The 17179-nt window shown below is 42.9% G+C and overlaps 1 protein-coding gene across 2 annotated transcripts in view; it reads right to left on the reverse strand.

Moving 5' to 3' along the window:
* The window catches only part of KHDRBS1 (KH RNA binding domain containing, signal transduction associated 1), a 41274-nt gene extending 24515 nt beyond the window's left edge, over window positions 1–16759 (reverse strand). For both annotated transcript variants that reach the window (XR_004289838.1, XM_032361268.1), the window contains exons 1-3: window positions 16076–16759; window positions 1159–1283; window positions 218–334 (exon numbers count right to left, since the gene is read on the reverse strand). Coding sequence is in view for 1 of the 2 variants with exons in the window: in XM_032361268.1 (XP_032217159.1) it covers window positions 218–334; window positions 1159–1283; window positions 16076–16457 (624 nt within the window). In the remaining variant the exon portion in view is untranslated. The remainder of the gene's footprint in view (window positions 1–217; window positions 335–1158; window positions 1284–16075) is intronic.
* Between the last annotated feature and the right edge of the window lie 420 nt (window positions 16760–17179).

Below are 17179 nucleotides of genomic sequence, written 5' to 3' on the forward strand. Positions count from 1 at the left end.
AGTTGCTACTACTGCTTCCATCACTCGCAGTCAAATATCAGGAAAGAAACAATCACCAGGGCTCTTTTCTAGGGTTGCCAAACAAGTATAATCTCTCTACACAATCTCTATAATCTATAATCTCTCATACACAAACTGAAGAGATTCACATTCTATACATTTACAAGCACTGGCTTCCAGAAGGCACTGTCTTCTTGCCTCATGGGTATGAGCTTACCTTGGCTTTGTCTCTCATTGAGCCCTTGCCCAGCACAGAGATCTTTGCACCAGTCTCTTCTTGCAGTCTTTTGATTGTATTCCCTTGTGGCCCGAGGATCTTCCCCACAAAATTGAACTGACAGAAAATAAAAATGGATTTCTTATACACATTTCTGTAAAATATTTCCACATTTATTACCTCATTTGATCTTCAACAACCCTATAAAATAGAGGTCCTATTACCATCTCCATTTTGCTGAAGGATATGCTGAGGATAGACTGAAAAGAAGTCAACAGTCTAAGCTTATACAACTAGACAATAGCAGTTCCTAGACTTGAACTTGGGTTTCCTGATGTAGTCTGGTGCTCTTTTCAAACTATCACACTACAACCATTAGTACTTCAACACTCGTAAACATTTTTAAGGCAATGACCTCAGAAAAGACAAATGGCGTTCTTTTGTAGTGCCTGTTTGGTGAATCAAATAGAACTAATTTCTCTTCTTTAAAAAAAGGAGAAGAGGAGAAGAAAAATGAGAAGGCATTTATTTAAAATTAAAACACGGAATAAGAAATAAAACTAACTTCATCTAGTCAAGGATTTGTATCACATTTCCTGTATTTAGATTTTGTGTCCATCTTCACCCCCCCATATCTATCTTTTGACAGAGAGCAACTCTCCAATTGGTGTGTGTGTGTGAACTTGGAGCCTGAACAAACATTTAAGAAAGAAACTCTTTTTGGTAATAAAAAGCTGATTATATTTCCTTCCTAGCAATAGGTACACTGTTAGTTATGGAAACAGATGTTTTAACTGCCAGAAACAAGTACTCCAACTATGGGAGGGAAGCTTCACAGGCTCAAGGACCTGATGCATCAGAATTTCCAGAAGTCTTTATTTCAACCCATAGCTCTCACACCTACAGAGACAACGAAGTGAATGAGGCACGTTATAGGTTACCTTGGGATACTGCTTGACGGGTATCAGTACCCGCTCCTTCAGCTTCATGTTCTTATGAGAAAATAAATCCAGGTAATTCTCCTCATCGTCCTTTTTTGAATCTCCTTTCTGAATCTTCTCAATTTCTGAATAAGACAAACACAATGAACTAGTTTATTCTGGTAACTAGACACAAATTTCTGAGTCTGCATAAAGCAGTAAGAGAGTGTAAGACCGAATAGTTCAGATGTATGGAGTTGACTAGGAAACCCAAAAGCTGCTTCTCATGAACACAGTTTGCTCTTCCATTCACACCTTAAGCCTCTACATCAGAGCCATTCAAATGTTTCTCAAGAATAAGTGAATTTAGGGGTGCCTAGGTGGCTCAGTGGGTTAAAGCCTCTGCTTTCGGCTCAGGTCATGGTCCCAGGGTCCTGGGATCGAGCCCCGCATCGGGCTCTCTGCTCCACGAACAGCCTGCTTCCTCCTCTCTCACTGCCTGCCTCTCTGCCTACCTGTGATCTCTGTCTGTCAAATAAATAAATAAAATCTTTAAAAAAAATAAATGAAAGTAAGGTCTGCATCAAACAAACCAAAAAAGGCACAATGTTGTATCTTTATGAAGAAACAAGGTCAGTAATTTTAATATACAATGAACAGTCCCATTAAAATACCATTGTTGACAGTAGTGCTTTGTATGATAGTCCTTAAGAGCTTTGAAAGATGTGGTTCTTAGTTGGCTACTCACTAGTTGTGTCAACTTTGAAAAGTTATTTAATTGCTCTAATTTTAGGCTTCTTCACTGTAAAATGAAAGCAGTATCTACCTCGTGAGGCTGCTATAAAGACCGAATAAAATAACATATGTACACATACTAACTAAAGCCCATTTCCTAGAAAGTGCTTAAGTGTCAACATTATCTAGCCCAAGTTCAGTTAATGTCCTAAAGGCAAACATGCACGGAGGTATTTTTAAGTCACAGATTAAGATAGTTTCATCAGGGCGCCTGGGTGGCTCAGTGGGTTAAGCCGCTGCCTTCGGCTCAGGTCATGATCTCAGGGTACTGGGATCGAGGCCCGCATCGGGCTCTCTGCTCAGCAGGGAGCCTGCTTCCCTCTCTCTCTCTCTGCCTGCCTCTCTGCCTACTTGTGATTTCTCTGTCAAATAAATAAATAAATAAAATCTTTAAAAAAAAATAAATAAAAATAAAAATAAAATAAAATAAAAAAGATAGTTTCATCAGATATAACCTTTGTATACAGAAAGGTTTCCCATAATTAGGGAATTCCATTCATTCATTCATTCATTTATTGTAAGCATCTGAGTGCTTCCTATGGAGAGGTAGATGATGGGGGAGATACAGGTATGATCATTAACCACTAGGGGAGACTTACAAAGGGCCAGACATCTAGCCTATCAATACAGGACATACGGCAGAACAAGTCAAATATAATCCCCATCTTCACTGTATTTATAAACTGCATTCCCAGTCTCTGAAGATGAAAGCTAAGTACACTTAGATGCTACAACAGGAGTACTAACAGAGATGGGGCAGTGTGCACAGGCAATGAACAGCAACTAAAATGTTATATGGTCCACTGTAAAGAGTCAAAAAACTAAATTTATACTCCTTTAAGTCATTGGAACAGTCTAAATAATACAGAACGTTCTCCTTATATACTATCCCCATACTGTGTTTCTATCTCCTCTAATTTTAAAAAAGATTTTATTTAAGAGAGAGAGCGTGCATGTGCCCTAGCATGGGGCGGGGGGATGAGGTGCATAGGGAAAAGGAAAGAATCTCAAGCAGACTCCTGGCTAATCAGGGAGTTCAGGGAGGAGCTTGATCTCACAACCATGAGATCATGACTTGAGCTGTAACCAACAGCTGGACACCTAACCAACTGAGCCAACCAGGTACCCCTCTATCTTCTATAATTTTAAGGTAAGGGTTCTCAAACTTCAGTATGCATCACAATCACCTAGAGGGCTTGTTCAACTAGATTGCTGGGCCCCAACTCCAGTCTGGGATTTGTGTTAAGAATCTCTATTTCTAGCAAGTTACTAGGTTATGCTGATATATAGTAATATCTCTCTGTACCTTAAACCAGTGGCTTTCAAAGTGTGAAAGCCACTGGTTTAAGGTATAGAGAGATACTACCTCAGGGGCACCTGGCTGGCTCAGTTGGTAGAGCATGTGACTCTTGATTTCAGGGATGAGTACGAGACCCATGTTGGGTGTGGAGATTACGTAAAAACAGAATATTAAAAAAAAAAAAAAAAAAAGATCTATTCAAACACATTGTACAAACCCATACCTCTAACAGTTGTTTTTTTTTTTAAAGACTTTATTTATTTGACAGACAGAGATCACAAGTAGGCAGAGAGGCAGGCAGAGATAGAGAGAGGAGGAAGCAGGCTCTCCGCGAAGCAGACAGCCCGATGCGGGGCTCGATCCCAGGACCCTGGGATCATGACCTGAGCTGAAGGCAGAGGCTTTAACCCACTGAGCCACCCAGGCACCCCCCTCTTAACAGTTTTTAAAAATAACTGTTTAGACTAAGTCCAGCTGTGAAGTATACAGATGACGGAAAGTCACTTTGATTCTGACAGACTTCATAAGAGTTCAGAATTTCAAACTGCTTATTAAAAAGCCTAATTTTGGGGCACCTAGGTGGTTCAATTGGTTGGGCGACTGCCTTTGGCTCGGGTCACGATGCTGGAGTCCCCGATCGAGTCCTGCATAAGGCTCCCTGCTAGTGGGGAGTCTGCTTCTCCCTTTGACCCTCCCCACTTCCATGCTCTAATAAATAAAATCTTTAAAAAAAAAAAAAAAGGCGCCTAATTTCAGATATTATAGAATATGGTGTGCTAACTGAACTGCTTATGCCCAAAAGCACACAGTCCCTTGCTTTCTGAAAATTAAAACTGCTAATTATATTGTAAATGTTCCTTTTTTTCCCTCCAAAGATTTATTTGACACAGAGAGAGAGATAGAGTGTAGCAGAGGGAGAGCAAGAAGCGGACTCTCTGCTGAGCAGGGAGCTGGATGCCAGGCTTGATCCTGGGATCATGACCTGAGCTGAAGAAAGATTCTTAACGACTGAGCCTCCCAGGTGCCCAAACCCATATTGTAAATATTTTATAGACTGATCTGAGAGAGAAGAGAGACAGAGAGAGAGAAAAGGAGTGGGGGCAGGGGGAGAGGGAGATGCTGAGACCATGACCCAAGCCGAAGGCAGATGCCCAACTGACTGAGCCACAGCTCCCTCCCAATATTGTAAATATTCTTTTCTTTTTAAATTATTTTTAAAGAATTTATTTATTTGACAGACAGAGATCACAAGTAGGCAGAGAGGCAGGCAGAAAGAGAGAGGAGGAAGCAGGCTCCCCAACGAGCAGAGAGCCTGATGTGGCACTCGATCCCAGGACCCTGAGATCATGACCTGAGCCAAAGGCAGAGGCTTAACCCACTGAGCCACCCAGGCACCCCATAAATATTCTTTTTAAAAAAATATATTATATTTATCTGACAGAGGGAGAGACACAGCAAGAGAGGGAACACAAGCAAGAGGAGTGGGTGAGGAAGAAGCAGGCTTCCCACTGAGCAGGGAGCCTGATGCAGGGCTTGATCCCAGAACCCTGGGATCATAACCTTAGCCAAAGGCAGATGCTTAACAACTGAGCCACCAAGGCCCAATATTGTAAATATCCTTAACTAAAACTTTACTCCTATGAGAAGAACTGTAGAGGGGTGTGTTCTTCACACTCCTATGTTTCATTGTTTGAAAGACAGAACAAATTTGACCTTAAAATTAACAGACTAGGGGCACCTGGGTGGCTCAGTCGTTTGGGCGCCTGCCTTCAGCTCAGGTTGTGGTCTCAGGGTCCTAGGATTGAGCCCCACACCCAGCTTCCTGCTCGGCAGGAGGCCTGCTTCTCCCTCTCCCACTCCCCCTGCTTGTGTTCCCTCTCTTGCTGTGTCTGTGTCAAATAAATAAAATCTTTAAAAAAAAAAATTAACAGACTAAACCCTTCATTCAACATCCTATTTGTTTGCTGTTTTACTGGTGGTATATCCTGACCCCTATTCTGCCCTCCCACTTACTGCTAATATTAGCTTTTTCTAGTCACTGGTTTTGAGCCTACCATCTCTGAATACATCTCTTCTTGAGTTTCCAGGCTGAAAAACTGGTTACTCAATCCTCAAAAATCCTAGGAACAAAGATGCCACATTTGTGATCTGAAAACATCACCAAAGAGCTTCTAAAAATGTGGAACAAATTACATGCTTCATTTTAAATGTCTCTCTGTGTGTCCTAATTGCTACCATCTAGTTAGGCCCTTCAGCTATATTTTATAGCACTTTCCAGAAACTTTACTTGGCCAGTGCAAGAAGGTAAGACTCAAAGCCTGTTAATCTGTTGTACTCCTACAGGAAGGAGAGCTACAAAAACTGAACTCAAGAGAAAGGTTTGTCTTTATGCAATGTAATGGCACCCAGTAAATTAAAGGCAGGCCTGCTTCGCTTCTCTTTTCTTTCTTTCAAGATTTTTTTTAATTCATTTGTCAGAGACAGAGAGAGAGAACATGTATAAGCAGAGGGAGAGGCAGGCAGGGGGAGAAGCAGGCTCCCCACTGAGCAGGGAGCCCAATGCGGGACTCCATCCCAGGACCCTGGGATCATGACCTGAGCTGAAGGCAGACGCTTACTCAAGACCTTTCTTTCTATAACATGGATCTTTCCGTTATATTTTGCACTAATCACATCTTCATTAGAATCCCTTTGGCCAGTTTACCTCACAGTTTTAAAAGGATATTAAAGCATTTTTAGAGAAGTCCCAGAAGGCTGATTAAATAAAACTGAGCACTGAAAAGATAAAAGAATCAGGAGAGTTTAGCCTAGAAAGCAAAACACAAAGAGGCAACAGTAAGTCTTCAAGAGGGCTCATCTTCCATGTTTGGAAGGGAAAGGACTGAATATTCATTCAATGTCTACTATGTATCAAATACTGTACAAATATTACTTCATTTATCCTACAAAATAACTCAGTCAAGTAGCCGGAACTATCCCCATTTTACAAATGAGCAAACAAACTCACAAAACTGTTCAAGTACTAGAATAAGGATCAAAACCCAGGCTTTCTCTAACTTCAAACCTCATGCTTTAATTACTGCCTCTAGTGAAGAGATTCTCAAAGGGGGGGGGGCACTTTATTTAAGCAAGAGTTGATTTTGTAAAATTTCGGGTACAGTTTATAGCCCCAGACACTGTCATGTGGTTGAAGTACATGAAAGCACTCTGGGTACTTCAGATGTTCAGTAGCCTGATCTTGTTTTTCTTTTCTTCTTTAGTTCTCTATTTCTCTCCTTGGCCTCACTTTTCTTGGAGAGCTTGAAGTGGGTTGTAGTGGGAAGAAAAAAAACCGAGAAGCTTCCTAAAAATGGTTTAACCCTCAGGCCAAAGTAATTTCTAAACATCTTTTTTGAAACTAACTCCTTTAAGTGATCTTTGCTTAGGCCTCTAGAGACCTTGGGTGTCCCAAGAGTCAAGAAAGAAAAGCTAAAGTGTAAACAACACAGAGAGGTGATCCATTTGTTTTCTAGCCAGACACTTACAAAAACCGTATTTCATCCAGTGTCTCTATGCATCAGGAATTTTGTATTGTTTCATCTTGTCTTTATAACCAGGACTACCCCTATTTAACAAGTGCAAAAACCTGGGCTTAGAAAAGTTATATAACTTGCCCAAGATCACAAAACTAGTTAGTGACACAGCAGGTACTTAAACTGAGGTCACTCCTTCCATCAGTCAGAGTAAATTCAACTAATACTGTGGCATTTCTTTTAGTCTATCTTTTCCTATAATTTAACTGTTCCATTTTTGGTAGGTCTTACCACTATCAGATTGTAAGTTCTAAAGGATGAGGTTTCTTTTTCTTTTTTGGTGCAAAAAATGGTTTTATTAAAGCACAGGGACAGGACCTGTGGGCAGAAAGAGCTACCAAGGATTGCTTCTTAAATGCATATCTTAGAGGAAAGGGCATGAGTTTTGAACCTGGACAGAACTGTGTTTGATTCCCAGTTCTGCTACATGCTTGGTATGTGACCTTGAGCAAGTAATTAAACCTCTCTAGTCTTCCCTTCTTACTTTTAAAAAAGAGGATAAAAAAAAATTAATAAATACAAAAATGCTAATATTAGAAAAGTCAGGGAAAATTATATACAAACTTTATCAACTGGATTGGCTTAACTAAAAACAGATTACCATGTACATTTCTTTTTTTTTTTTTCAAGATTTTATTTATTTATCAGAGAGAGAGCGAACACAGGCAGACAAAATGGCAGGCAGAGGGAGAAGCAGGCTCCCTGTGGAGCAAGGAGCCGGATGTGGGACTCTATCCCAGGACGCTGGGATCATGACCTGAGCTGAAGGCAGCTGCTTAACCAACTGAGCCACCCAGGCATCCTACCATGTACATTTCTTAACTAAACATTCGATAAGGGCTGCATAAGCATCAAGAATATGGTCAAGATTTTCTGACTAAGATATCCAGACAGTGTTTTTAAGAGGGCAAGATTCAGAGGATCTCTGCTCTGCAAGGTCAGGAGTCATGCCCTCCTCTTGACTCTCAATGCACTTGGTTCATACTTCTAACCACATTACTCCCTCCCTTGTTAATGATTTCTGGACCCCTTCCATCAAAAACTGGGTACCTGCCATTTTTAGTATAATGTCTCATACACAACAGGCATCTACAAATGTTTACTGAATGAAAGAACCGTACCATTAACACCCTCAATGATTCATGACTTTAATCATTCCCAAGTTTATAATTCTCTGCCCTATGACTTCATATGACTTTATCATCCCCAAATTTGTAATTCTCTGCCCTGTATCTTTTCTGTTGGTACCCACCTTGTGGAATCACAAGACCAGTAAGTTTACTATGTTTGTATAAAAAAGCTCCAGTCTTTTTATTTATCAAATTACTTAACTGTTTTAAGCAAGAGCACAGACCGATCATTTCTTAATCTTTTTTAAAGTCATGGACCCCTTTGAAAATGTGATGAAAGCTGCAAATTAGCTCCCTAAGGAGCTAAGAAGGCAGAGGTATCTTTTCCCTAAGAAAAGATACCAACAGAATTATTTCCCAGACAATGTGGACAGAAGATAGGTATTGGTTCACAAAAATCCCCCAAAGTCTGAGTAGAGTCCTGTAAAGGGCTCAATTTTCACATTCCAGGATAGTGGCAAAACCTGTTATGATAAATTGACCATGGTCTTCTGCATCTCTTTATGATACAATTTAGAGTTTAGAGCTTTTTAAGATTTTATTTATTTGTGAGAGAGCAAGAGGTGTACAAGTGGGGAGAGGGGCAGAAGGAGAGGAACAGACTCGCCACTGAGCAGGGAACCTGCAGTGGGGCTCAATTCCAAGACCCCAAGATCATGACCTGACACGAAGGCAGATGCGTAACCAACTGAGACACCCAGGCACCCTCCCTTTTTTAAAAGATAACTGTAGATTTATATGTAGTTGTCAGAAATAAAAGATCTCACATACCCTTCACCCACTTTTCTCCATGATTAACACTTTGCACGTATATAATATAGTATCATAACCAGAAAATTAACATTAATACAACGTACTGGCTTTATTCAGATTTCATCAGTTTTATACTGACTTATGTGTGCATGTTTTGTTCTATGTGGTTTAATCTGTCATGCAAGCACCACCACAGTCAAGAACTGCACAACAGTCCTGTTACCGGGATTCCTCATGCTAACCCTTTTATAGCCACGGTCACTCCAGCTGTTCCTCATCCCTGGCAACCACTTATCTATTCTCCGTCTCCATTATTTTGTATTTTCAAGTATGTTAAATTAATGGAATTATACATGTTTCCTTTAGAGACTGGCTCTTTCTACTCAGCATAATTCTCTTGAGAGCCATCCAAGTTGCTGCATTTACCATTTCTTTTTACTGCTAAATAATATTCCATGGTATGAATGTACCAGTTTATTCACCTATGGGAGGCGCATGGTTTGTGTTCAGTTTGGGGCTATTATGAATAAAGTTGCTGAGAACATTCATGCACAGGTTTGTGTGAGACTAAGTTTTAGTTTTTCTGGGATACATGCCCAAGAGTATAATTGCTGAATCGTATGGTAAACATATGTTTAGTTTTGTAAAAAGTTGCTTTATCAGAGAAAAATGTACGCTAACAATATTTTCTTAATCTCACTAGTATTATGTTCTATAAAAATAGTATTGTACCGTATGTATCTAGCCTTATGGGACTTGCTTTTCTGAGTAATAGTAGATTTCCAAGATTTCTCTATGTTGTTGCATGTAGCTGTAAGTTCTCATTTTCACAGCTATAGAAATATTTCATTTTGAAAAGCTCACAGTCTCCAATCAATGGTGAAACAAGTTGCACCATTTTGTGAATAAGGTGCACCATTTTATGAATGAGGCATTCACGTACCAAAGTTTCTTTGGGCATATTCCTAGGAATGTTGCTGAATTTTAAGAAATTTGGAAGTTAACTTTCAGATGAAATGTTAAGCTGTTATCCAGAGTGGTTGTATCAATATACACTTCCACCAGCAATGTTTGAGTTCCTTCTAATTCTCATCCTCTCAAACCCGAAGTTTTGTTTGACTGAATTTCTGTTAGTACTGCAGATTTTCATTACTTTCCGGTCTCCAAAATTTTTTTTCTCATTTATCTTCATTTTCTCTTTCAGCTACTTTATATTTAACGTCAGGTTGAAAAAAATAAACCCAATTGGGAGCACCTAGGTGGTGCGGTTGCTGAGTGTCTGGCTCTTGATTTTGGCTCAGGTTGTAGCTGGGTCATGTGATCGATCCACAAGACCAGCTCTGTGCTCAGGGAGGAGTCTGCTTGAGATTCTTTCTCCCTCTGTCTGCCCCTCCCACTTGTGCACTAAGATAAATACATCTCTCAAAAATAAATAAATAAATAAATAAATCCTGTTGAGATTAGTTTGGGAAATGCAAAAAGTCAGCATGTTACAAGTCCTATTGTCTTAACATTGTTAGTCCCCATACCACCCCATCTCCCTCCCCCTACCCCACAACTTCCCCAGGACATGGCATATTTCTCTTCTCGTTCAGATCTTCCTTGATCATCTTTAGTAAAATTTTAAGCTGACAATATGTGATCACAATATTCCTCATCTGTAATACTGAGATAAAAATTCTTCATCATGGAATGGCCAAGAAGACCGAATAAGTAGCATACCTCATGGCACATGTTACATGCTCTACACAAAGGTTAAATATTATTTAATGTTATTGTTTATGATTATTCATACACATTTTGAACTGATTTTTATTGCTCATCCCAAGGCAATTGATACTACTTTTTAATTTATAATTTTTTGGATACTATTCTAAAAATGAGATTTTGTCAATTCTTTTTTTTTTTCCTTAAAGATTTTATTTATTTATCTGACAGAGAAAGAGAGACAGCAAGAGAGGGAACACAAGCAGGGGGAGTGGGAGAGGGAGAAGCAGGCTTCCCGCTGAGCAGGGAGCCTGATATGGGGATCGATCCCAGGACCTCTAGGATCATGACCCGAGCCGAAGGCAGACACCTAACCACTGAGCTACCCAGGTACCCCTTATTTCTTTTCTAATTGGCTACTGCTCATGTATCAGACACGTACTGATTTGTACATCTTTATCTTGTAATCAGCTGCAACTCTGATGACTTTCTTATGTAAACAACACTGCTGAAATAGTGATAACCTCTGCCTATCTATCCTACTATTTATACTTATATTTGGTCTAGAATTCTTTGCAACTAATTCCACTTTCTGATTTTAATAGATTTTGCTAGCCCCTATAAATGAAATGAAATAGATATTTCTCTAACATATTGTGCATCAAAAAAAGGACTTAAGTATCTTGAAGTTTCAACAGACTGTCTTTAATACCCAATGACTGCTTTTGAAAGACAGGTTTCTAAGTATATTTTCAAGATCTTTTTTTTTTTTTTTAAAGATTTTATTTATTTATTTGAGAGAGAGAGACAGTGAGAGAGAGCATGAGCGAGGAGAAGGTCAGAGGGAGAAGCAGACTCCCCATGGAGCTGGGAGCCCAATGCGGGACTCAATCCCGGGACTCGGGGATCATGACCTGAGCCGAAGGCAGTTGTCCAACCAACTGAGCCACCCAGGCGTCCCTATTTTCAAGATCTTATGGGAATTGTTAATGTATACAAAATGTTTACTTACTCCTAAGTCATTTACACAAATTTGTATTTCCCTAATTGTACAAAGTAAAAAAAGAACAGTGATATATATATACATACAAACACTGTATGTTTATTACACAAATAAGTAACACAAGATAAATTATTTTTGTTTTAGAAAACAAGTATAGGTAGACTGAGTCCTTGCACATCTGCGAATGCATTTAATTGTCATCACAGCTGAGTATCAATTTGGCTAACACAGAACTCTATATTCAAAAAGTAAATCTTTCAGAACTGTGTTGTTTTTCCATCATGCAATGAAGATGAATATTCGTTCATCAAATATTTAGCAAGAGTCCATTCTGTGCAGCATGCTTCAAGCAATAGGAGATAGAGCAGTGAACAAAGCAGACAAAAGATCCCTGCCCTGGTAGAGCTGACATTCTAGCTGTTGAAGGAGGAGCGGTTAACAAATACACACATAACTACAATATGTATAGTACATCAGATGCTGATTAAGTGCAAAATAAAGTAAGGGGGGGCACCTGAGGCGCTCAGTCAGTAAAGCATACGACTCCTGATCTCACGGTTTCTAAGTCTGAGCACCACATTGGGAAGAGATTACTCAAAAATAAAATCTTCAAAGAAAATAAAGCAAGGCTGGGAAAGGGGCATGAAGGGGTATGTGGCTGCTGAAGAAAGAGCGGTCTGGGTCTTGAGGCTTCTTTTTGGAAATGAGCAGAGGTACCTGAGGAGAGTCAGTTGCAAGAGCTAGGCTCTGCTCTCTGGCTTTCCTTCTTCTTCTTCTGGCCTTATTATCTTTACTAACCTGTTAGCTAACACTCCAATGCGCTAAAATAAATGGTAGCATTTTGTCCAAGTAGTACAAAATATTTTTTTTAAGATTGTATTTATTAATTTGACAGACAGAGACCACAAGTAGGCAGAGAGGTTGGCAGAGAGAGAGAGAGGAGGAAGCCGAGCGGAGAGCCCGATGCGGGGTTCAATCCCAGGACCCTAGGATCATGACCTGAGCCAAAGGCAGAGGCTCTAACCCACTGAGCCACCCAGGTGCCCCTACAAAATATTTTTGAAGTACAATTTGTTGCAGGTACTGTATATTGTAGGAGGTGGGGTAGATGGGGAAGCTTAAGTGTATGGATCCAGATTCAGGCACGCTTTAAATCCTAGTTATGCTGTTTACTAATTTTGTTACTGTAGGCAAATTATTTAATTTCTGGGTACCTTGATTTCCTCATCTGTAAAAATGAGGATAAGAGTAACTTCCTCACAGGGGTGCTTCAGTGGCTCAATCACTTAAGCGTCTGCCTTCAGCTCAGGTCATGATCCCAGGGTCCTGAAATTGAGTCCCAACATTGGGCTCCCTGCTCTGCAGGGAGCCGGCTGCTCCCTCTCCCTGCCGCTCCCCGTTTGTGTGCTGTCAAATAGATAAAATCTTAAAAAAAAAGTAACTTCATAATATTGTCACAAAGACTAAATATTTGACTTAAAGTGCCCAGACTAGTGCCTGGCACAATTAAGAACACTTATTTTTCTTACACATATCCCTACTAGAGGTTTTTTTGTTTTTTTGTTTTTTAAAGACTTTATTTATTTGAGAGAGAGAGAAAGGAGAGCTAGACATAGAGCATGAGCTGAGGGGAGGGACAGAAGGAGAGGGAGGAGCAGATTATCTGTTCACTGAACAGGCAGCCCAATACAGGGCTGGATCCCAGAACCCCAGAATCATGACCTGAGCTGAAGGCAGGTGCTTAACTGACTAAGGCACCCAGGCACCTCTTTATCAGAGTTTAAATACTATTATTCTGTCTTCTCATGGTCTTACTTCCTCACAGTGGGTTGACTTCACTACAACCCCTTTTCCAGATCATTAAAAAATACATTAAGAGCCAGGTCCAATATATATCAAACTTAACCACACTAGGAAGCATCCATATACCCCAAGTCTGTTTTCTCAATGAGCTAACATTACTTCAGCTCTAATTCTCCAATTCAAATTTGAGTTTATTAAAAAAACCAAGCACAACAATAAACACCAAAAAGCCCAAGTTAAGAAATATTAAAGAGCACTCTCTTGTAACAGAATTTTAGCAGTAAGAGTAGAGTGAAAATTTTAAGTAACTTTTTTCCCCCAAAGATTTTATTTATTCATTTGACAGACAGAGATCACAAGTAAGCAGAGAGGCAGGCAGAGAGAGAGGGAAAGCAGGCTCCCTGCTGAGCAGAGAATCCAATGCGGGGCTTGATCCCAGGACCCTGGGATCATGACCTGAGCCAAAGGCAAAGGCTTTAACCCACTGAGCCACCCAGGCGCCCCCCCAAGTAACTTTTTTTTTTTTTTTAAAGATTTTATTTATTTATTTGACAGAGAGAGATCACAAGTAGGCAGAGAGGCAGGCAGAGAGAGGAAGGGAAGCAGGCTCTCCGCTGAGCAGAGTGCCCGATGCGGGACTCGATCCCAGGACCCTGAGATCATGACCTGAGCCAAAGGCAGCGGCTTAACCCACTGAGCCACCCAGGCGCCCCCCCCAAGTAACTTTTTAACAAAGATTTTTATTTTTCAGTAATCTCTACACCCAACATGGGCTCCAACTTACAACCCCAAGATCAAGAGTCACGTTCTACCGACTGGGCCAGCCAGAGGCCCCTTCTAAGTAACTTTTAAGAATCAACAGTTTTTATTCTAAGAAACCACCTTTTACTTGAAAGACACTATACTAGGCACTTGGTGTGGTCAGAAAGGGAAAAAAAATACCTTGTTTTCTTTCTTTTTCTTTTTTTAAAGATTTTATTTGTCAGAGAGAGAGCGCACGCAAGGACAAGATGTAGGCAGAGGCAGAAGCAGGCTCCCCACTGAGCAAAGAGCCAGATGCAGGACTTGATCCCAGGACCCTGGGATCACGACCTGAGGCAAAGGGGGATGCTTAACTGACTGAGCCACTCAGGCATCCCCAAAACACCAAGTTTTCATACCTTATTCAGTACCATGGATTTACAGCTAGAAGAAAATGGGTGATAAGTTATCTGATTATGGCCAAAAAGGAATAGTGTTAGTACTTCTACATGACATTTAATTTTCTCAATTCACCATCCCACTTTCCAGATAAGGTTACTGAGGTTCAGAAAACTTCCTAAGAGTAGGTAACTAATTAAGGGTCAGAATTTCAAACCTAAGTCAACACCTCTTTAAGTTCTAAAGTTTGTTATTCTTACTCATTTAACCTGGACTGCTTAAAGACTAGAGGAAATAAAAATCAGACTACCAAGTCAACCTTTAGCATTCAGCCTGCCACTCCTAAGTCTGCATGTACTTGCTTTCAGGTTCAAACACCTGGTGTTTGCTATAAGCAAGGCAACATGGAAGGGGGGGAAAAAAGGCATCCTGGTCTTCAAAACGATTGCCAGAAGAACACAATGAACAGCAATGTTTCGAACAATCTGACTGTGTTAAAGAAGAGCAATTGAAAATGTAAGCAGTTTATCCAAATGTTCTTATTCTTGACCACAGCGAACTTTGTTTATTGCCGGTTAAAAAGTGAAGACCCCTTACCAATGTAGGAAAACGGAGAACAAAGGGGAGGGAAATGGTATTTTCATAACGCTCTGTCCATTTTATCAGTCCGACTACTCTTTTAGAGTTGAAGGCTGCAACTTTTTACTTACTTATAAAATTCAGGTCTCATAAGAAATACTTATTAAAACAACGTTTTAACTAGAAGTGAGGGCAAAACAGACGCCTTTAGGGAAAAATCAGAGCGACTAGGTGATTGGCCAGTGCAGAGCAGGAAAGGAACGTTAGTCTACAGACTGAGAACAAAGACTACTTTTCCTAATCTATTTCACTACTGAAGCAAAAAGAAATAAAACAAGACCAAGCCTTTCGTGCACAAGCATCTTTCAACTTCTCTCAGTTTTTGTCCATCTTAGGGAATGTCTTGCAAACCACCCTTTACCCTCCTACCCCATTTCACTGTCTCTAGGATTATTTTTAACCTGATGACCACCACCTTGTAAAATAACGGGGTCTAACCTTCCAGCTCTATAGCAATTATCATTTTATCTGCTGAAGTCGGAAATCTGATTCGGAAAACCTCAAGCTCCGATTCCCACAGGTTGCTCCTGCCTCCGAGCAACTTAAGCTCTTGTTACGGCTAAGCCCGACTCAGCCCCAGCGAGCGCGGTGCGCTGGACAGGGCACTCAGCCTCACCCCATTTCACCTCGGCCCTCCCTCCTACAGTCCCTCCCCGGCTCGGGCTGTCTTCACCCCCTACACCCTCAGTAGAGGCGTCTACCGCCACCCGCAATGAAGAAAGCCTTCCCTTTGGGGGTAGGGGGAGATAAAGGTTCATTTCTGGAAGCATCTGAACACTCGGAGCGCAGGGCAGCTGCAAGAAGTGGGAGGGGGAAGGGTCGGCAAAGGGGCGGGGAGCGCAGCGCTATCCATCAAGATCTTTGCGCTAAGAGATCGCGAGTCCCCTTCGGGCCTCCACTGCAGCCTAGAAATTCTCCCTCGCACCGAGGGCCGGGATGGGAGTCTGGAATCCAGGATCTCCAGGATGAGAATGAGAGAAGGGGAGTTCACGACTGCCTTGGCCCCGAGGGGGCGGGAAGCGGGCGGAACAAAGCCACTGCTGCCCATGCCCCCGGGTGGCCAGGCGACCCAGAGGGACGCGGGAGGCCCGCTTACCTGCCGTCAGTAGCTGCATGGCGTGAGTGAAGGACGGGTCGAGCGAGTCCTTCTCGGCCATGAGTTCGGGCAGGTACTTGTTCTCCGGCTCCATCTTGACGGAGGCAGTGGCTGAGGGGGGCAGCAGCGGGGTCGGTGCTGGACCGCCCACTGTCGCGTCGGGACCCGTGGCCGAGGGCGGCAGCAGCGGTGGTGGCTGCGTGGCGGGCGAGGCCCGGGCGCCCCCCCGGGACCCCCCTCCGCCTCCCCGGGACCGGTGAGGCAGCGGTGGCTGCCGAGACGGCGCCTGACGCACCGAGGGGTGGGCACCGGAGGGGTCCATGGAGCCGCTACGGCCCGAGGACCGGCTCATGCGCGCGGCGGGGTCGTCCCGGCGCTGCATTGGGGCGGATGTGCGATCGAGGGATCGAGGAAGCGACGCGGCAGCGGCAGAGGCCCAAGTGGCGGTTGGCGGGGGTGGGAGAGCGGGAGCGACAGCGACCGAAGCCGACCCGAGCGACCCAGCGAAAGAGAGCACCGGAAATGAGGCGGCGCGCGTGCGCAGCCAGCCACCGGCACCGCCCTTGGGTCTCTCCGTGGAGAACAAAGTCTCCAGTCGGGCCACGGCGCCTGCGCACGGCCGCGGAGCCCGAAGAAGTCGCCTACCCGCTCCCCTTTTCCCTCCGAGCCCGCCGGGCCAGAGTCTTGTGCGCGTGCGCGAGTGGCCGCGGGCTTCGTTCGTTTTCTTTTCCACGTGACTCGGCGCTAGCGGGACACGTGTCTCCTCCCCCTCTGGCCGAGTGCGCGGAGGGGCGGGGGCTGTGGAATGTCTTTGTCTGCGCGCGGGCCCGCGGAGTGTGGGGCGGGAGACCTGTTACTCGCGGGGCCACGCCCCCGCCAACGGCTAGGACGAGGAGGGGGGCTGTGCTCAATGGGGTTCGGGTGGGAGTAAAGCCAGGTGGAGAGGAGGGTCACTGATGGGTGGAAATAAACCAGTGTGGGTCGCGGGAGGGCGGTCTGGGCAGGAAGCGAGGAGAGACTGCCTGAACGGGGAAGAGGAAGAGACAGGGCACGGGGGAAACTAGGGGTGAAGGAGGGACTACTAAGGGAGAGTCTGACTCAGGG

Source organism: Mustela erminea, chromosome 10, assembly GCF_009829155.1.
Source record: "Mustela erminea isolate mMusErm1 chromosome 10, mMusErm1.Pri, whole genome shotgun sequence".
NCBI lineage: Eukaryota > Metazoa > Chordata > Mammalia > Carnivora > Mustelidae > Mustela > Mustela erminea.